The following is an 18,574-nucleotide window of genomic DNA, read 5'->3' on the forward strand; positions in this document are numbered from 1 at the left end:
AGAGTTTTACACTCTTGGTCAAACCAACCATTATTTGAATATGGTGAAAGTTTGATTGGTCTGTTATTAACAAGAAACGGCTTTAGGAGAGTAGTAATAGCTTCCCAGATTTGGATAGCATCATTATCTGACTGAAGGATAGCATGCCTCAAAGATTCTGTTTCTGGGTTTGCAAAAAATTGGGAGAATTTGGATTGAAGCTGGTTGACGCCATAGGAAGAACTGAAGAAAATTAGCAATGTACGTAAGACTGGTCTAAAAATGCTTTGACAAAGTTATAATGGGTAATATCAGTCCTCTGATGAAATTCAGACAAAGAGGTTTGGGTTTTATGCTGTTAACACAACAATTTTAATTAAAAATGCACATTAACCTTTAAGGCCATGTGTATTCTGGGACCTGCATATCTAAGGGTTTATTTCTCCCAGCATGCCCCTAGAAGGATGCTAAGGACATCAAACGCTAATATATTGGTGGTCCTCGGCCCAAAAGAGGTGCATATGGCCTCAGCCAGAACCAGGGCCTTTTTGGCAGTGGCCACAGCCTGGTGGAATGAGCTGCCATTTGATACCTAGGCCCTGATGGAACTACCTAAGTTCCACTGGGCCTGCAAAGTGGCACTCTTCTGCCAGGCATTTGGTTGAGGCCAGAACAAGCTACTAGTCAACACAGCCAATAAAAACTATGGGCCTCCCCCCCCCATCCACCTCCAAGTTATTCCTGCTCCTAAACTGCCCTAAAATAATGGATAAATTTATGGTGTTATATATGGATATATGTTGTGAACCACCCTAATACTGCAGGGAGGAATGAGAAGACTAATAAATAGACAAACAGGATAAATATTTACTTAATTATTGCTGAGGAAAGAGAATAGTATGAAAAAAGAAATTAGTTCAGTTTCTAGTTCTTTAACGTCAAAATTGCCCTGACCTGGATAGCTTGGGCTAGCCTAATCATGTCAGTTCGTAGAATCTAAGGAGGGTGGGACCTGGTTATCATTTGGATGGGAGACCAATAAGGAAATCAAGGGTCACGGGACAGACAGGTCAATGGCAAGCTACCTCTGTAGGTCTCTTGTCTCTGATAGCAATAAATAAATAAATCAAAATCAATTATTGTAATCTAAGAAATTAATTAGATATGTGATATAAAAACATTTACTTTGGGAGTCTTTCATCCAGATATGGATAGCTTAAGAGAAGCAGATTACATCTCAGGCTTTGAAAACTCTGAGAGTGTTCTTTATTCAGTTCTTCCATTCCTGTTGATTAGAACACTACAGAGATTTTCTAATCAACATTTGAAGTACATCTTGTACTTTAGTGGAATAACAAGTAATTACAGGTATACTGTAATAGAATAATTTGTCCATCTATATTAGCGTTATTATTTCCAATTACTACATTAACTATTCTGGAACAAAATGTTAAAAGAGATTTATTTCACTTTATTTGTACATAATCTAAGTGGCTGCTTTCCAGATGTAGCTGCTGATATTGCAGAAGGGGGAGGGATTTCAAGAACACAGTAAAGAAGGGAGAATGCCAGCTGAAACAAAAAATATTTAAAAACTAGATTAAAATCCCATTTTATATTTGAATAAAATGGGTGCTAGATGCCTTCTCCCTCCGCCCTGACTCCAAAAGGCTTCTTCGTGGCTGGGGACGGCGTGGGGCGGCTGTGTGAGGCGGGCTGCACCGTCCATGGGGCTGCAGAAGCCTTTCTCCTCCTCCCCCTTCCTGAGTCTGGAAGGCTTGTGCGGGGCCGGGGTTGGATGTCTTTAAGTGGCTGGACCCTGGCTTTCCCCTCGCAGCTCCTGAGCATGCTTTCGCTGCGGGGATGGTGTGTTGCGGGCGGCTTGGCAGCTGGGCGGGGCTGCGGGCTGGCGGCATGGGAGTGGGCCTATGTGGCGGCGAGACTGACCTGGTGTAGGCTCACTGGGAGCGGCGGCGGTCGTCGTCTGTATTTGCGAGTGTCCTGGCCAGTCCAGGGGGCCGGGCGCGCATCCGCGCGACGGATGGTGGAAGGAGGCGAGCTGGGAGACGGCAGGCCATGTGCCGCAGCACGGGTGGCGGAGCGGCTCGGAGGCGGTGTGTCTGTTCGTGGGGCCATTGTGGCAGCAGTTGACAGTCCTCGGGGCCTGTCCGTGGCGGTGGCAGTGAAGGCCGGGGACAGGCGGGGAAGCGTCCAGCGGTAAGTCGTTGGCTCGGGGGTGGGGTGGGAAGGGGGCGGCCGGCGGCGGCCAGGGATGGACAATCGTGCTCGGGGTGGGAAGGGCATGGGCTGGGGCAGGCAGGGATGTAGGGTCTGGGTGCGAAGCAGGTGGCCGGCGGTGGCCGGGGGGGTTTGGGGTAGCGGCGAGTGCCGTCAGCGTGCAAGGGCAGTCGCTGGGCAGAGGGAAAGTAGTTTTCCCAGAGTCCAGCGGTGTGGGGCAAGCCCCCTCCCCGACGGCCATCTGGCAAGTATGGCGGCTCAGGAGGACTGGAGAGTTGGTGGCGCGGCGTTCGGTAGACGGGCCAAGTGGCTAATTTACGTGCCTCCCCATTGGCCACTTGGCCCTGGATTGCCATTCTGAGGAGCGAATCAGGAGCCACTTCGCGGCTCCTGATTCGCTCCTCAGAGTTTTTATCCCGGACAGGGCCTGCCCTAATTCATCCCCAACAGCCCTTACCCTTTTATTTAATCCGCTCCGCAGGAGCGGTTTAAAGATAGGACAATTTGAGAGCTACTGAAAAGGAGGTGGCCGGATTCCAGTACAACAGCAGTGCCTCCGGCCCATTCCTCAAGGAGAAAATGCACAGGCCAGTGATCAAGCGCTTACCCCTGCAGTGACACTGAGGCAATGCAGCATCCCCACCAACTTCCAGTGTCAACATCTCAACTAGAGATGTTTCTGAGGTAACCCAATACAGATAATTTTGAGGTAAAACTAGTTCTTACATTTAAAGCTAATGTGAGTTTCTTAAGGTATTCAGTTACTTAAAATCGTTATGTTGAGAGGCTTTAGGTTTAGTGTTTTCCCCATCACTCTAATGTACTTTCTTTGAGTATTCTCTGACTCTTGGTTTCCAGAAAGAAGGCTGATACACTCTTTCCAATATCCAAACACCTTCTCTTGAAACACCAGTACTTGTCTTGACTTTTTAACTGACTTAAGTTTTGCAAAGACAGTTTCTAATCACACCAAACCAGGGGTCTCTTCACACTTCAGAGCTAACTCTCTGGGTAGAGTTAGTTTGACTGGGTAGGGAAATTCCTTCTCTTTCTAGACTCTTCTTACTATGGCTGAAATCAGACTGAATTCTCCTAAGCATCCAGCTCAGAAGACTTTCTCTGCTAAGCTAATGGCAACTGATCAGATGTCTTGGAACAGCCTGTCACTCAAGACTATCTGGATCCTTCTTGATCCCCTCTCTGTTTACACAGCACTTCTAAACAGTGCAGTCTTTCACACCATGCCAGCAGGCTACTGGTTAGCAGTAGACTGTGGGACTCCTTTTTTAGACCCTAAGGAGTCTACAGTTTTTTAAACCAATATTTCTGTTCTGAAATGTAATATATCCACCTAGCATCACACTGGGTGGAGTTTCAATATCACTGAAACAGACACTTCATTTTTATTGCTATGAAACCTTTTTAATGCATGTGAAATGAAATTCTGCATTTCATTTTTTAAGAGCTGAACTGATAATCTTTTAACAATGCCATCCTAGGCAGATTTATAGCCATCTATTCTTCTAAGACTTCAGTGAAGGATATAACACTACTTAGGACATCAGTGTAAACTATAATAATCTCTATTTTATCCCTTACCTTTCTCCTCAGGGCCCCCAAATGGTTCTCCATCTTCCATTTTATCCGTACTGTAACCCTGAGAAGTAGGTTGGCCTGAGAGTGTGCAGCAGGCCCCAGATCAGCTAGCAAGCTTCCATGGCAGAACAGAGATCCAAACCCGCAACACTAATGCCTCACTGGCTTTCCTGTAAAAAAAGGATCAGCTTTTCAGAATCAGGGCTTTTCCTTTAAAAGAAGCTTTATATACCCCATACAGGCTTTATATATTCCCATACAGATTTCTCCTGCTTTAAGCAAAAAGAAGGGCATTTTTCACTGTAGTAGTGCGAGTTTGTTTCACTAAATCAGGTGGGTCTCCCCCCCCCCCTTGTGTTAAAAGGATACATCAGCCAAAATGCTATATACTGGTGCTTTCTGCCCACTACAGCTCATTACTCTAGATGACTTGCTATGTCCTGGGCAAAGCTGGGAAAAGTTCCAAGCCAGGAAATTTGAAAGGCAGCAGATTGTTCAGATTGTTGGGAATTATTGACCTTCAAGAATATTTATAGATTTTGGTTATCAGCAGCTCTTGTGACAATCTACCAACCCTTTCTCAAATAAATCTACTATGGCAATCACAGGAAACTTTTCCAGAGTTTTCACAGGACTTTGTTCAGTACCTGTTTTATTTACAGAAGATTGGTAGAAAATCTTTGCAGTGCTAGAATGTATTAATTAAATGATTAAACATGAGCCACGCTCCTCTTCAGAAAAGAGATTTACATATAATTCTGAGTGATTTACATTTAATTTTGGGAGATCTCCTCATGTAGATACAGAAGTTTTTAAAGGAAATTTTGGAATTGTACAATGATGTAATTCGTATGCGTAGCATTCGCTGTTACAACACACCTATATATTTTCTCTGCATAAGTGTATATGCATTGTTGCTTAGAGTCACATTCCATGGCATTTAGAATCTGTCTCCATTGGGCAAGTCCTCAGAATTGGAAATATGGAGCACTAATGTAAAATGGTATTACATGAAACTACACATTAAAAAGTATCATGAACCTGGGTAAAACTTTTATTTGGAAAGGAAAATGTATAAAAACTAAGAAACAGACAAAACTAAGAAACAGACAGAAATGTTGTATTTAACTAGCTTTGCCCCAATAAAGTTTTATATAGAATGACATACTGGATATTTTCTGGCATCTCCACCCTTATGAAAATATTGACTGATTCAAATAACTTGTCAGGAAAAGGGTCCTGCGTGCTAGAAGTATTTCTGTAAACTTTGAATCATTAATGAATGTGCTGTATAAAATACTAGTAGCATCTGCAGGTGGATTATCTTCACAGCACAGGAAGGAGAAGGGTCTGAGGTTCAACAACAAAGAATATTCCCTTCACCTTTCACTTTATATCCGCTAGCATTCTATGTACTAGTGGATGTACTAACAAACTATGTACTACCAAACATACATACCATTGTGAGGTTCCAGTCGATATTCCTGATAAGCAGACTTTGTTGAAGAAAAGCTCTCTTTTTACAAAAAAAAGTGTATCAGGACTTCTTCAAGTCTTTGCTAAGACTAATGCATCTTAAAACAAGCATTCCTATATCAGCACATCCCCCCTTCTTTGCCCAATTTCAGCTTTGGGTACAAAAACTCCAGCTGACACCCCCTCCCACCTTTTCTCATGATGAAACAAAACTAGACACCAGATGCTGCAGCCTGGCCTGGGCTCCAAAAGCACAGAGATCACCTGTGCTCAGACATCCGCCAGATTTACAGCCATCCCCTCCTGGTGGAATGACAGAGGAAGCAGATAACAGTTTCGCACCCCCCAGCTCCTGAACCTTCTGTGAACTCACCCGCACCCACTACAAGCCCAAGCAGATGCTAACATACAACATGAAGTTATAGTAGTCATAGCAAGAGCTTGGGCATACAGGGTTTTGATAACCATACTGTTGTATGACTTCTCTTTTTGAATTTCATAAATGATCTTTTGGTCATGGACATTTTTTCTGGTGTTGTGAATGTTGTGCCTGATTACATTATTTTTAAAAAAAGAAACATCTGACCAGCTGTTTTTAGTTTCAGCAGTAGAGAGTGCATTGTGTGTATTTTCACAACCAGAGTTGGTTTGAACGGCAGCACACAAATGTTTTGAATTGAAATATATTCAAAGTGGCAGGTCTTTATTTTAATCAGAAAAGCAGAAAAAACTGGACAACCCACAGGCAAGGCACCTCATATACATGGGGGACTCCAATACATAGAAAAATATGACTTTATAAATTAACCAAAAGAAAAAGACTACTGAATGATAACCCTAAGTATCATGATAATAAATAACTATGTTGTGCTTCAGGTGATTCAGAAATGCTGAGGGCGACTGGGTCAGTTGGGAGGGAGAACTAATACTACGTAAGCTACTGATTGCTTACAGAATCCAGGATGGGGTAGCTTTATGAATTCAGCTTTATATTCAGACCCAAAAACTTCACTTGGTCCAAAAACACAGCAGCTAAACATTTTACAAGAACCTGTATGCTAAAAATATTAGGCCAATACTCCATCAACTGCAAAGTTTTAGTTTGTTTCCGGGCACAGTTTACTACTCTGCTTTTTATTGGTTTGTTTTGGGGGTGGGGGTTACTTTTAAAGGTCTAAATGGAGAGGCCACATCACACCAGTGCTCTCCCAGCTGCACTGCTCCAAATTGGAGACGAGATCAGGTTAAAGGTTTTGGTGCTAACCCTCATGGTGCTAACCCTTAGTGTTCTGGGACCCATGTATTTATGAGATCGCTTCTTCCACTATATCCTGCAAAGGGCACTAAGATCCAGTGACCAGTACTTGTTTGAGATCCCTGGTCTACATGCTCCTGTTAACAAATGTTCTTTCTCCCTAGGAATACAGCTGATCTATTTTGTTTTGCTCTTTAAGGACAATTGAAAGATTTGCATTCTGCCGTGAGGCAGATTTTCATATTAATTGATTAATTTGATTGTGCTAAAGCCTTTTAAGGTGCTACTATAATACGTTTTATCATTTGACTTTAGTTCTAGGTTTATTGATTGTGCAGATTGCTGTCTTGGTTTTTCTGTTTAATACAAATGTGAAAAATGCATCCTGTTTGTGTTTCGAAGCATGGTGAAGAACAGTGCAGGGTTTTTCTCTCCCCTGTGTCAACTGCCTTTTAATGCACAACTGCAGAACAACAACTACAAAACATCCCTTTCTTTACTTGGACATTTTAATCTATATTCAAAATGCCATTGCTTATCAGCTATGGGCATATGAATAAAACTGCTTTTGTTGTCTGATGCAAAGGGAAGTTATGAAGAGTTGTACTGAAGCAGGCAGAAGGCTTGTTTAAAGCATACAAATCTGCTGAAATGGAGCTATATAACAAAGGGGACATATAGCAGCAAAAGGAACAAATAAAATATCTCAGCTCCCAGCCTCCAGTAGTTTGAACATCTGGGCATCCTGTGATGCCTTATCCTGAGTGCAGTATCATCTGATATTACTGGCAGGAGCTCTCCAAGGTTTCCAGCCCTGATAACTGAGATCTTTGTAAATTGAGATGTTTGGGACTCAACATGGAACCGTCTGCATGCAGAACACATGCAAGCTGTGGACGCTCTTCAGAAACTGAGCAGCAGCCTAGAAATCACATATACCCTGATCCCTTTACGGATTTTAGCTACAAATATAAAGTAATATATGGGAGAAGGTCTATTCCATATTTTACAATATACACCCAATTGTTTTCTGTCAATGTGCAATATAAATCTATTTCTGGAGCTGGTGGATATTTTTAAAAATATCCTTGTCTAACTAAAATGTAACTGTTGACTGAAGTTCAGTTGTATTTTTAACAGATGTGGGAAGAAGCCATTGCCTTGGGCAAAGAACTTGCAGAACAGTACGAAAATGAAATGTTTGATTATGAACAACTCAGTGATCTACTGGTATGTTCCTTTTCAGTTCATTGTAAATTAGCATACACCGTTTCTTGTTTTATTTTCATTTTTTGAATTTCTGTTTTTTATATTTACTTATAGAGTTTGTTTTCTAACTTGAATCAGCAGGAAAATGTGGGGATCCTATTGGGAAATTGTTGGCTGCTGGTTGATTAATTAGTGAGCTTAAAAAGAAATTTATGTGTGGTGACAGTAATCAGTGAGCTTTACTTATCCTCAAATAAAACAGTATTTAAAGGGAACTGATTTCAAAATGCAACCACTTTCCAAGAGTTAATGGCATGGCTACTTGTAACTACATATAGAATCATAGAGTTAGAAGGGTACATACAGGCCATCTAGTCCAACCCCCTGTTCAATGCAGGGTCAGCCTAAAGCATGCAGGATAATTATCTCTCCAGCTGCGGCTTGAAGATTGCCAGTGAGGGGAGCTCATCATCTCCTTAGGCACTCAATTCCATAGCTGAACTATTCTGACTGTGAACATTTTTTTCCTGATATCTAACCATTACCAATATACATGTATTGTATAAGACTTTGTTTCCAGTCATAGGCCACTACAATGCATTCTACATGTAGCTTAAATCCATTCCTACAAGTTCTGTCCTCTGCTGCCAACAGGAACCATTCCATGCCCTCCTCTAAGTGACAGCCTTTCAAATACTTAAAGTCAACAATCATGTCCCCTTTCAACCTTCTCTTCTCCGGACTGAATATTCTTAAGTCCCTCATCATCTCCTCATAGGGGTTGGTCCCCAGGCATCAGATCTTCCTTATACTCTGCACCTTCTCCACTTCCACATTATATTTGTGCCGGCCTGGTCCAAATCAGACACTCCATTGCCCCGTGGTGAGGGAACAGGGATATTCCACAGGCCAGTCCCCTGTGGAAGGGGAAGAGTTGGGCCTTCCAGGCATGGCTCCTCCCCCACCTACAAATCCCAGAAGGGACAAAAAATGTCCCAGTCAGCTTTGCCACAGCATGGCACCAACTGGGACATTTTTAAAATTTTCATGAAGGTGGGATTGTGTTGTTATGCAATTCCACCTTCGTGAAAATACCGCACACCCTGCCACTGCTGCCACAAAACATGGCAGGACCTCTCCACCCTGGCTGTGGAGGCACTAATCCAGGGTGGACCAGGTTCACCAGGAAATATCTTCTCTCGTCTGGACCCAGGAAGAGGTGGGGCTAACTGTCCCATTGCAAAGAACTGGAGGCAGCCCAGAACGGCGCTACCAGTGCGGAATGGGCCACAGTGGCTATTGCTAGGCTGCCACAACTAAATTGCTAGCCTTTAAGCCTTGGCTGTCAGTAAAAAGCAAGGCAAAGGAAGGGGTAGGAGGACTCAGAGGGACCAAGCCTGGCAGTAATTAACAGACTTGTAGGAGACAAAGTGGGGAAGATACAATCATATAAGCTGCTTTGAGTCTCTGAGGTTGGTTGCTGAATGAGAATCAGAGAAGGAAACAGGAAAAGGGGAGAGGCTATGCATGGATGTTTATGAGAGGGAGAAAGGAGCAATGGGGGAGGGAAGAATAGATGCCCCCAGCAAGTCCTGTGAGGCTCCCACTTTTTAATACAGCAATTCCAAGTTTATATTCATTGTCTGCCTTAAAAAAAATATTCCCCAAATAATCCCAGACAATGGTTTGTTTTCTTCTCCTGCTATATACTCTTCATAGAGAAGGATCTCTGAACCTATTGCTCACAGCTCAGCTAACAACCTTTCTGACAGAAAAGTGTGCACATTCTGCTCTATAATGTGCAAGGACTTAATAACTAATTACAGTCAAGCCTAGTGAAAGGAGCTTAGGGTTCAGTTAATTTCTAAAGCATATTAGAATTTCATTGCCTATGTGAGGAGCAATTTTACTGCTTATTCTCATGGCTTTTGTGCCCTTTTTTGTCCTTTTTGTTACTGGGTCCTGGCTAAGGCTTTTGCTCTGAATATGTATCCTGGACATGATGTCACAAAACTATGTCTGACCTGGTTTCTTATAGTCAGAATGAAAGGTATTGGTTTCCTCCAAGCCTCATCCAGTACTCCAGCTTTTTCATTTTTCTTATCTTGAAAAACAGCCTTCGTGTAATGCAGAACATGACTGAACAGTGGCTAGTGCTGTCCATTTAAAGCAAGAACTTTTTTTTTTCATTGTGTAAATGGTATTTCAGGCAGGAAAAGGACGATTTCTAAATTGCTTTGCCTTTAGTCTTAGCTCTTTTCTGATGCTGTTTGTGTTATTTGCACTGTTCTTTAACTGACAAATGAACCAATATTACTCCCATGCCTGAACACAAGTTCAGTTTCTTTCTTATCATTTTATTTGCAATCCAGTAACACTTGCCTTGCAACTTGAGAGCACATTTTATAATACTTGCAGAGATATTTGCCAGCTGAAGAAGCTAATAAGAGACTGAATGCAATTCATATTTGTATTAAAGAATTCTGCAGTTTTATTACTGGCTTATGCCTGTTTCAGAAGCAGTGCATATATACATACATAGATAGCTGTAAATTGTTTTTGCTGAACAACTACCAAAAATGATACTATATGTCCTTGCATATATCCTGTTAGCACTCTGGACAAGTAATTGCAGTCAGTCTTACACTACGAATAAGACAGGTGACAGGAAAATAAACTGCTGAAATCCTGCCTTGGTTATTACACACACAGTATGTTGTTTACAATGTATGTATTTGCTATGGAGAAGTGTCCTCATTTAATATTTTAAGTGACTGCCAACTACCACTGTTCGTGATTGGGCAGAAACCATGGTTTGCGGTGGATTTGTAAACCATGGCTATGGTTCACTGTGAAATGTAACGTACCAAATGAGAAGCTCTTTTTCAGTTGGATATGGTTTTGGCATTTTTACCTTGCACCCAAGCCTGCTTCTGTCCATCACAGCCGCGATTGACCCCTCCGTGGACCAGGAGCTCTGAGTTTCTGAGCTTCTCAGAGAGCTGTGTAACTCCGCCTTCCCTTACTCTGCCTTCTTTGTAACCTAAAAAGCCCTGAAGACCATAGTGTTTGTTTAAACATTGAACTTCATTTCCCAAGTTGTCGCCCTGTCATTCAGTTTGAAGAAATTCTCTTGGAGCTTTCCCCAGTCTATTTTGGTTTTACAGTCCTGAATAATTTTATGCTCTTAGATCTGAACACTTAATTGCTCACTCCTAAATCCAGATCACTCATAAACCAATGGGACAACAGTGATTCCAGTACATCTGTTACCTGTACCATTTTGTTGTTTCATGTAAACCGCCCTGAGACTTTGGGGAGGACGGTATATAAATATAAATATAAATCTCTGCGAAACCTGACTTCTTTCTTCCTTTAATTACGAAAACTGTACATTTAACTGGTTTTTATACAAGAGACTAACATGGCCATCACTGACCAAGGCCGCAGATTACAGATGATCAGGCATAATGGGACTGAAGAAGTTGTGGGAGGCCAGAAGTGGCCAGCAGCATTTGGCTTCCTATAGTTCTGCAGACTTTCTGTTTTGTACCTCTCCTGGTAACTCCCCCCATGCTCCGAATGTTGCCAGGAGGGACATCATGGCAACCCTTAATGTTTTCCTTAATATCTTAGAAAATTATAAAACATACTTAAAATATTTGAACTGTCTAAAACAGCAGCCGAGTAAAGCAGTAATAAAAGCATCTATAAAACTTTTAAAAATAGCCAAGGTAAAGTGTCAGTTTTAAAATATCATATCTGTTAACAGAAGCACATGAAGCTGGACTCCTTAATCTTAAAAGCATTTTTTGTAATGCATGTTACAAAAATGTAACTTTTACCATAAACCCAAGCAGGCTTGGCACTTCCAAGTATTTTCAAGATTCAGATTTACTGTATATCAAAGTGTCTTGTGATGTTCTAGTAATGTTAACTATCTACAATAGCTGTTTGGGTGGTCTGATAATTAAAAATTATGTGTGGGTTGCTTGTCACTTAAAAATTTCTGCCCAGACATGAATCACTAGATGAAGTGTGCCATAATGTATTGGGGAAACTCAGTGTATCCATGGTAAAAGCTAGAATAGCTGCTATAATGGGACACAACTGGAAACATATATGCATTCCTATAAACCTTATAAAAAACCCCAACCTGGACAAAAAAACCACAGTTCCTAAGCTAAAAGCAGAATGTTAGCCAATCACTCTGTACCCTGAAGGGTACACAGATAAGGCCTTGTGAGTAGGGTCATAGCAAGTACATGATACACAATGTCATCATTAGAGTTGATGGAAGGTGTTTAGACATTGTCTAAAATGTTATAATGTGATATAAAGGAAAGCAAAACCTTGCAACTCTGTTGACAGGGAGATAGTAGCCTTTGGATAGTGTTCAGTGTCTTGGTCGTGTCAAGCTGCATTAGGGATTCCTGTCCCAGGTGGGACCTTGGCATCCCCTGGTTTTACAGACAGAGAGCAGTTCCCCTGGAGAAAATGGCTGCTTTAGAGGGTAGACTTCATAGCATTGTACTCCATTGCAGTCCCTCCTGTCCACAAATCCTGCCCCACTCCTGGCTCCACTCCAAAGTCTTTAGGTGTGTCCCAACCCAGAGATGGCAACCTCAAAATGCATACTGGGACAGAGAGTTTTCATGTCCTCTGAGCTTATCTTGACTTTGGGAGTGCCTGTTGAATATGCTTCCATTCAGCCTGATAGGATAAGTTCCCTGAATGTTGTGTATAGGGTTCACCAAACCATGGGGCCATTCTGTCATTATTTAACAGCAACCGTTTCTCAGAAGCTTTTGGTAAAGGGCTTCCTGCAGTTATTTGAAGAGACTTGAGAGCGTAGAATAGCTGCTGTTCAACCAAAGGTGCTTTCTCTGATACCACTGATAGTTTTTGCTGGATTTTGTTGTTGTTGTTGTTGTTCACTGCCTTATTGTCATTGTTCTGTTACTTTGTTTGGCTTTACTGGTTTATTTTTCTTCCACTTTAGCTTCACTTCTGTTGAATTATTTTTTCTACCATATTCTATGCTTTTCCTTCTTTACAAGAATTTTTTAAAAACCTTTTCCTCTTCTTATTTGTCCTCCCTAAATGTTTCTGTGCTTTATTTTTACCTTGCCCTCTCATAATGACTCTCCATTGGAGAAAGCAAGTATTTGCTGATTACAGTTTCTCACATGGTATCTCTGAAAATCTGCAGATACTGGGAGAAGAAAATGTTTTCATGAAAGCATGACACTTAGTAAAAAAAAAAAAGATCTGATAATCTTGGGATTGCTCCACAACATTTAAGCCCCAGTAAATAAAAAGGGAAACACATTTTAAAAGACACTGATATATGGAGGTTGTAACATACAGGCTGAGTTTTACTGAACATAAGATCAAACATTATGTTTTTGTGAAAACATTTTGCTGCTTTAAAGAAAATCTGAATTGCTAGAATCCTTGTTAAGGTGCTTCAACTTTCAGCAGTCTGAAATGACATCTTCCATAGAGATTCTCTCCCCAACATATGCACAAATTTAAGTTGTGCTGCTACTTTGATTTGGAATATTTGAATGGGATTATGTCTTTTTGAATTCTCTGTTCAGAGCTAGTTTATTTAAGCACAGCATGAAGGATAAAAAATAATTTATTATAGGAGTCTGGGCCTATTGATGATTGCCCTGAATTTATGTTATGTAAGGTAATAACTGAAATTTGGTGCTTTGGGGAAAATATATTCAGTCCATCAAATTTCAGATAGGTACAAATGTTAACATCTTGCATAAACAAAAATGAAATCCATCAAATATTTGCAGATGCTATTATTGATAAATAAGTTGATACATTTTAACAGGAAAGTGCTTACATATCCAGTTAAAGGTAACTTTAAAAACTTTTTTTTCCTGCACAGAAAAAACAAGCACAGTTTTATGAAAGTATTGTGAAAGTAATTAGACCCAAACCAGATTACTTTGCAGTTGGATACTATGGACAAGGATTTCCTACATTTCTGCGGGTAAGTGTTATTTTCCTCATTTGATGGACAACTGATAGTTACATTGGAAAATGTCATGTTTCTCATTCTGAAAAGGATTTTGACTGCAACACATTGATGAGAGCCAATGCATTTTAAAATATTTATACAGAGGTTTTGAAAGTACCTCAGTACTTTAAATCCATTCTTGGCTTCATTATTGTATTTAGAAGAAACTCTCCATTTGATTTGTATTCATAAATCGTATGTGTTTCAAATGCCTGAAAAGGATGGTATAGAAAAGAATCTGCATTGATTTTGCAGATCTGGTACTAATTGAATGTGGGCCATAGTGAAAGTTGTTAATAAGGACTGAGCTCATGGGATCCTGGGAGAATACTGCATTGTCACAAAATATCAAAGAAATGAATTTAAGTGCTCTTGAATAGCTTTTGCAGTGGTCCACCACTGATCTATGGTGACATAGGGCTGTTCCTGATTTTTCAGTATGAAAGGTGGAGCAGATTATGCCTTTCAGGCTGCTAAATATCTTACTGCTGCATTGCCTGGCAGCTTTAGCAGAGCAAGATGGTAAAGTTCTGCCTTAAAATCCCTGAAAAACATTTCACACCAAAATGAGATGATAATCACAAAACCAGCCTTTGGACCAATCATTTTGTTCCCTGCACTCTATAATACAGTTCACAATATCCTCTATGGGCAGAATTATCTGCTGGAGTTTCTCAATAAAACTCTGTGGAGAATAATTAGTAATCACAAGAGAGGTGACAGAGCTGTTCTGAATATTTGAATTAAATGCCTGGGAGTTAATTCATTCCAGAGTCTAAACAAATCACATATTCAAGATATGGGCACATAATAAAGTACACAATTTCCTAATTTTTGGTCTTTATAATTTGTCTAGACCAAGCAAAGCGACTGCACACTCCTTAGTAAAGCTGATACTGAAAACCCCTGACTCTATTACTTTGCTGCTTATACTTTTTAAATTGACATCAGAAAGTATTTACAAGTCAAATATTAACCATGAAACTCGCATGCATATCAATATAAATAGCATCCTAGCTGGATTCTTCTATTTATCACTTCTCCTGAATGAAATTCTTTTCAAACATATCTTTGGTTGTCAACTCCTGCTTGGGGAATCCCTGGAAATGCTGGTGCTGTGACTAGACTGAGCAGTAATATCAGGGCTCTCTCAGCCTTACCTACCCCACAGGGTGTCTGTTGTGAGGAGAGGAAAGGGGAGGTGATTGTAAGCTGCTTTGAGACTCCTGGTAGAGAAAAGCGGCATGTAAGAACCAACACTTCTTATTCTAGAAAGGGCAGAGTTTTGGGATGAGCACATTTCAATAGGAATGTACTTGCCCCAGCACCCCTTAAATGAAGATGCTAGAAACTGACTGTGGGTTCAGTTACCGTATTTGCCGGCGTATAAGACGACTGGGCCTATAAGACGACCCCCCAACATTTCCACTCAAAATATAGAGTTTGTTATATACCCGGCCTGCCCCTACATCTCCCTGTGACCAGCACTAGTGCGCAAGTGCGCATGTATGAGCACTGCGTAGACAAGGGGCGGGCCAGAGTGCTGCTGCTTCCCACCGAGCAGAACGGCCCGGTCACGCCGAAAAGGCTGGCACCCCTGTCTCGCTGCTGATGCTCGCCGCAGCCACGCTGATGACCCGCCACGGCCGCGCTGGATACCGCGCGATACTGGATGGTATGTAGAATGAGGTGAGCAGGCATCGGGAGGCCACTATGGGCAGCTATGTCTATCCCAACTGAAGTGCGCCCGATGTATAGGATGACCCCCCCCACTTGAAGGCATGTTTTTCAGGGGGGGGAAGTAGTCTTATATGCCAGCAAATACAGTAATTTAACTGTATTCAGTTTACTTAAATGGTTGGTCTACAAAACTGCTTATTTCAGTACGCTGAGTTTTTTCAAGGGGAGGGGCTAAGAACCCACATTGTCTGCCTGTTGGACAGATCAATCCTGACTCCAAACTTGATTGGCTTTTCTGCTGGCCTTGCTTATCACCACCTGCATATCCCTAGTGCACAGAGGTGCCCAGCTTCATCCCTCTCCCCTGATTTGCCTCAAGGCTACTACCAGGTTCAAAAGATGCCACTCACCACTGAGGGCACTGCTTCATAGTGCACCTAGTCACAAGGCATGCAATGGCTTATTCCAGACACGCCGTCCATCAAGCAGATATCTCAGGGTGCTTTCTGATTAACCTTACCTATCCAAAGCAATCCTTCCAACTAGTTGTGACCTCACCAGTTATTAAAACCAGGCCTATTTAATGAGAAAACCCATCCCACATGAAATAGCATGGAACATGAAAAAAAGAGGTTGCTACCAATTTCCATTAGAAAAATTTCTTATCCATTCATAATGACCAGCTAATTCTGTGCTGTCCCCAGGGAGGGTGGGTTGGTCAGCCACAGCAAGAAGACTGAGGATGAGAGAGGGAGCAACAGGGTAAAATAGCCAGCTGCCCTCATCCGATTGGCTGATCTTGTTTTCCCCCACATCCAGTGAAGCCTTCTGTTTAATTCAAAGCAAGCATGATTTGCTTTGAGGCTTGCTTTTATAGAGTCTACACTTCAAAGCTGCCATTTCCTCCAAGGGAAGTGATCCTTGCAGTCTAGTGATCAGTTGTAATGCTGGGAGAATTCTAGACCTGACCTGTACACTAGCAAATTCTAGACATATCTGAAACATGGCTAGCCAACCACACTGATTTTAAAGAAAGCAGGATGCTAGTGTTAAAACACATTTTTTTTCTTTCCAAAATGATTTTGAAAATGCTGAATCACTTCAGTTTTCATCCCCTACTAAACGTACTGATCAAATATTTTAAATGCACATAGTGCTCCATAACAATTTTAGAACACCGCGAGGCAATCCTCGGTCCAGTCAACCTGTCAGGCCATGGTCAGATGGTATATTAAATGGTGAAATAGTTAATGGTTAAATGTTGCATTTGTGTTGGGTTGCAATTAAATGTTAAATGGTTAATGGTTATATATTTCATGATGTTGAGACAGTTCATGGAGTCTGATTCTGGAGTATATTGTACTGTTTCATACTGGAGCATGTATATGTAATGAATCTCTGTTGTAAACTGCCCTGAGTCATATGGGAGGGCAGTATAAAATGCAATCAATCAATAAACAAACAAACAAATTACAGCAAGGCAAACCCTTAAGATGGCAGTGATTGAACCTGAGATTGAAGGCAAAGTGTATACTGTATTACTTGGTAATTTTAAATAGCTAAAAGGAGGCTACTTATAATTTTACAGTTTTATATTTAAGCACAAAGAAGGTAAACATATCTTCTCTGCCCACCTCTATCTATCTAGCCTTAGAAACTAGACTGGGAATAAGAGCTTCACTGGCTTCATTGGGCTTGTCTCAAATTATATATCATATGGGAGGGATATGTGATGATGACACCCACTTCAGCCCATTTTTCAGCAGCTCCCACACTACTGATGTAACTTACCAGTGGGACCAAATTTACAGATTTAAAGCTGCAAGTTCTTCAGATCCCTGATAAATTAATTATGTCAGGCAAATGCTTTCAAAATTGTCATTGCAGAAATTAGAGGCAGGGTGTGCTAGATGTTCTTTCCTATTGTTGTATATTTGGTTCTTGGTTTTAGATCTCTGGTTCACACACATTCCAATGTATATTTGTTTACAGCACAAAGTTTTTATTTATCGAGGAAAAGAATATGAGCGTCGTGAAGATTTTGAAGCAAGGTTGTTAACTCAGTTTCCAAATGCTGAAAAGATGAAGACAACATCTCCCCCAGGCGAAGACATTAAAAATTCTCCTGGACAGTGTATCCTTAAAAAATGTCCTATAGATGTAGCTAGTATGTTTCCTTGATAGCATACGAGCTTTCTCTTTCTTATGTATTTTTAGTATATAATCTGTATGTATGTAGCATGTTCATTTTTCAGTTGATGTTTATTTTATTTACTAGCTATATTCTACCTTTCATCCATCATGGATCAAGGTTGAGTACGTAGAGACTCAGGAGGCCTCCAATTCTAGTTTTGACCATATCCAGAGCTGCACCAGGGAAGTTGATACATCATATGTTTTCAGTCCTCAAACTGTTTCTCTTCTGATTCATTTTAACTTATTATCTTTACAGTTCTTAATCCTAAAATTCAGATATTCAGTGCTTCACTGTAAAACCAAAACTTGATTTGCCAGCAAAGTTTCACAAGCCAGTATCAGAACAAATTTTAAGGTATGATTATTTTACTCTTAAAGCCTTCCACACTTAAATCTGTTTGGATGCATTACTTGGTTTCTCAAACCTGCTTGCTCAGAAATTTTGGGACAGATTGCTGTAAAGTCTATATGATTGCTGGCTGGGATTTTTCCTCTTCCCACATAGCAGCTGTTTTCCTTTCCCTTATCCTCTTCATGGCCATTTCCTCCCCCCAACTCTAAAATCTTTGTATTTTTTTTTAATTAGAATAACATTATAACAATATAACATTCTGCCAATATGCATAATACAGCCTCTGAATTCCCAGCTTTTATAGCCATAGTAGTTTTAATTGTAAATGTAAAAAATGGAGAAGTCCCAGTGGTCCAGGGTAGGGAATGTGGTTATTAGGGGACTGGGGCAAGGAAATGGCCATGTGGAATCCCTGTAGCCATTGCACTAATTCAATAGCTGCCCTAGTAACAGGGAAACCACATAAGTCTATCCTTCTGTGGAAACCATCTGAAGAAATTACTTGAAGAACTACTCTCACAGTATAAGTGATTAATCTTACAGTCGATTTAGA

The 18,574-nt window shown here is 41.0% G+C and overlaps 1 protein-coding gene across 2 annotated transcripts in view; it reads left to right on the forward strand.

Moving 5' to 3' along the window:
* DOCK1 (dedicator of cytokinesis 1) overlaps positions 1–18,574 on the forward strand; it is a 474,081-nt gene that overhangs the window by 394,265 nt on the left and 61,242 nt on the right. For both annotated transcript variants that reach the window (XM_077350091.1, XM_077350092.1), the window contains exons 39-42: positions 7,685–7,774; positions 13,662–13,766; positions 17,466–17,607; positions 17,946–18,024. In XM_077350091.1, coding sequence (XP_077206206.1) covers positions 7,685–7,774; positions 13,662–13,766; positions 17,466–17,607; positions 17,946–18,024 — 416 coding nt within the window. The remainder of the gene's footprint in view (positions 1–7,684; positions 7,775–13,661; positions 13,767–17,465; positions 17,608–17,945; positions 18,025–18,574) is intronic.

The sequence above is a fragment of the Paroedura picta genome, chromosome 8 (assembly GCF_049243985.1).
Source record: "Paroedura picta isolate Pp20150507F chromosome 8, Ppicta_v3.0, whole genome shotgun sequence".
In the NCBI taxonomy this organism is placed as follows: domain Eukaryota; kingdom Metazoa; phylum Chordata; class Lepidosauria; order Squamata; family Gekkonidae; genus Paroedura; species Paroedura picta.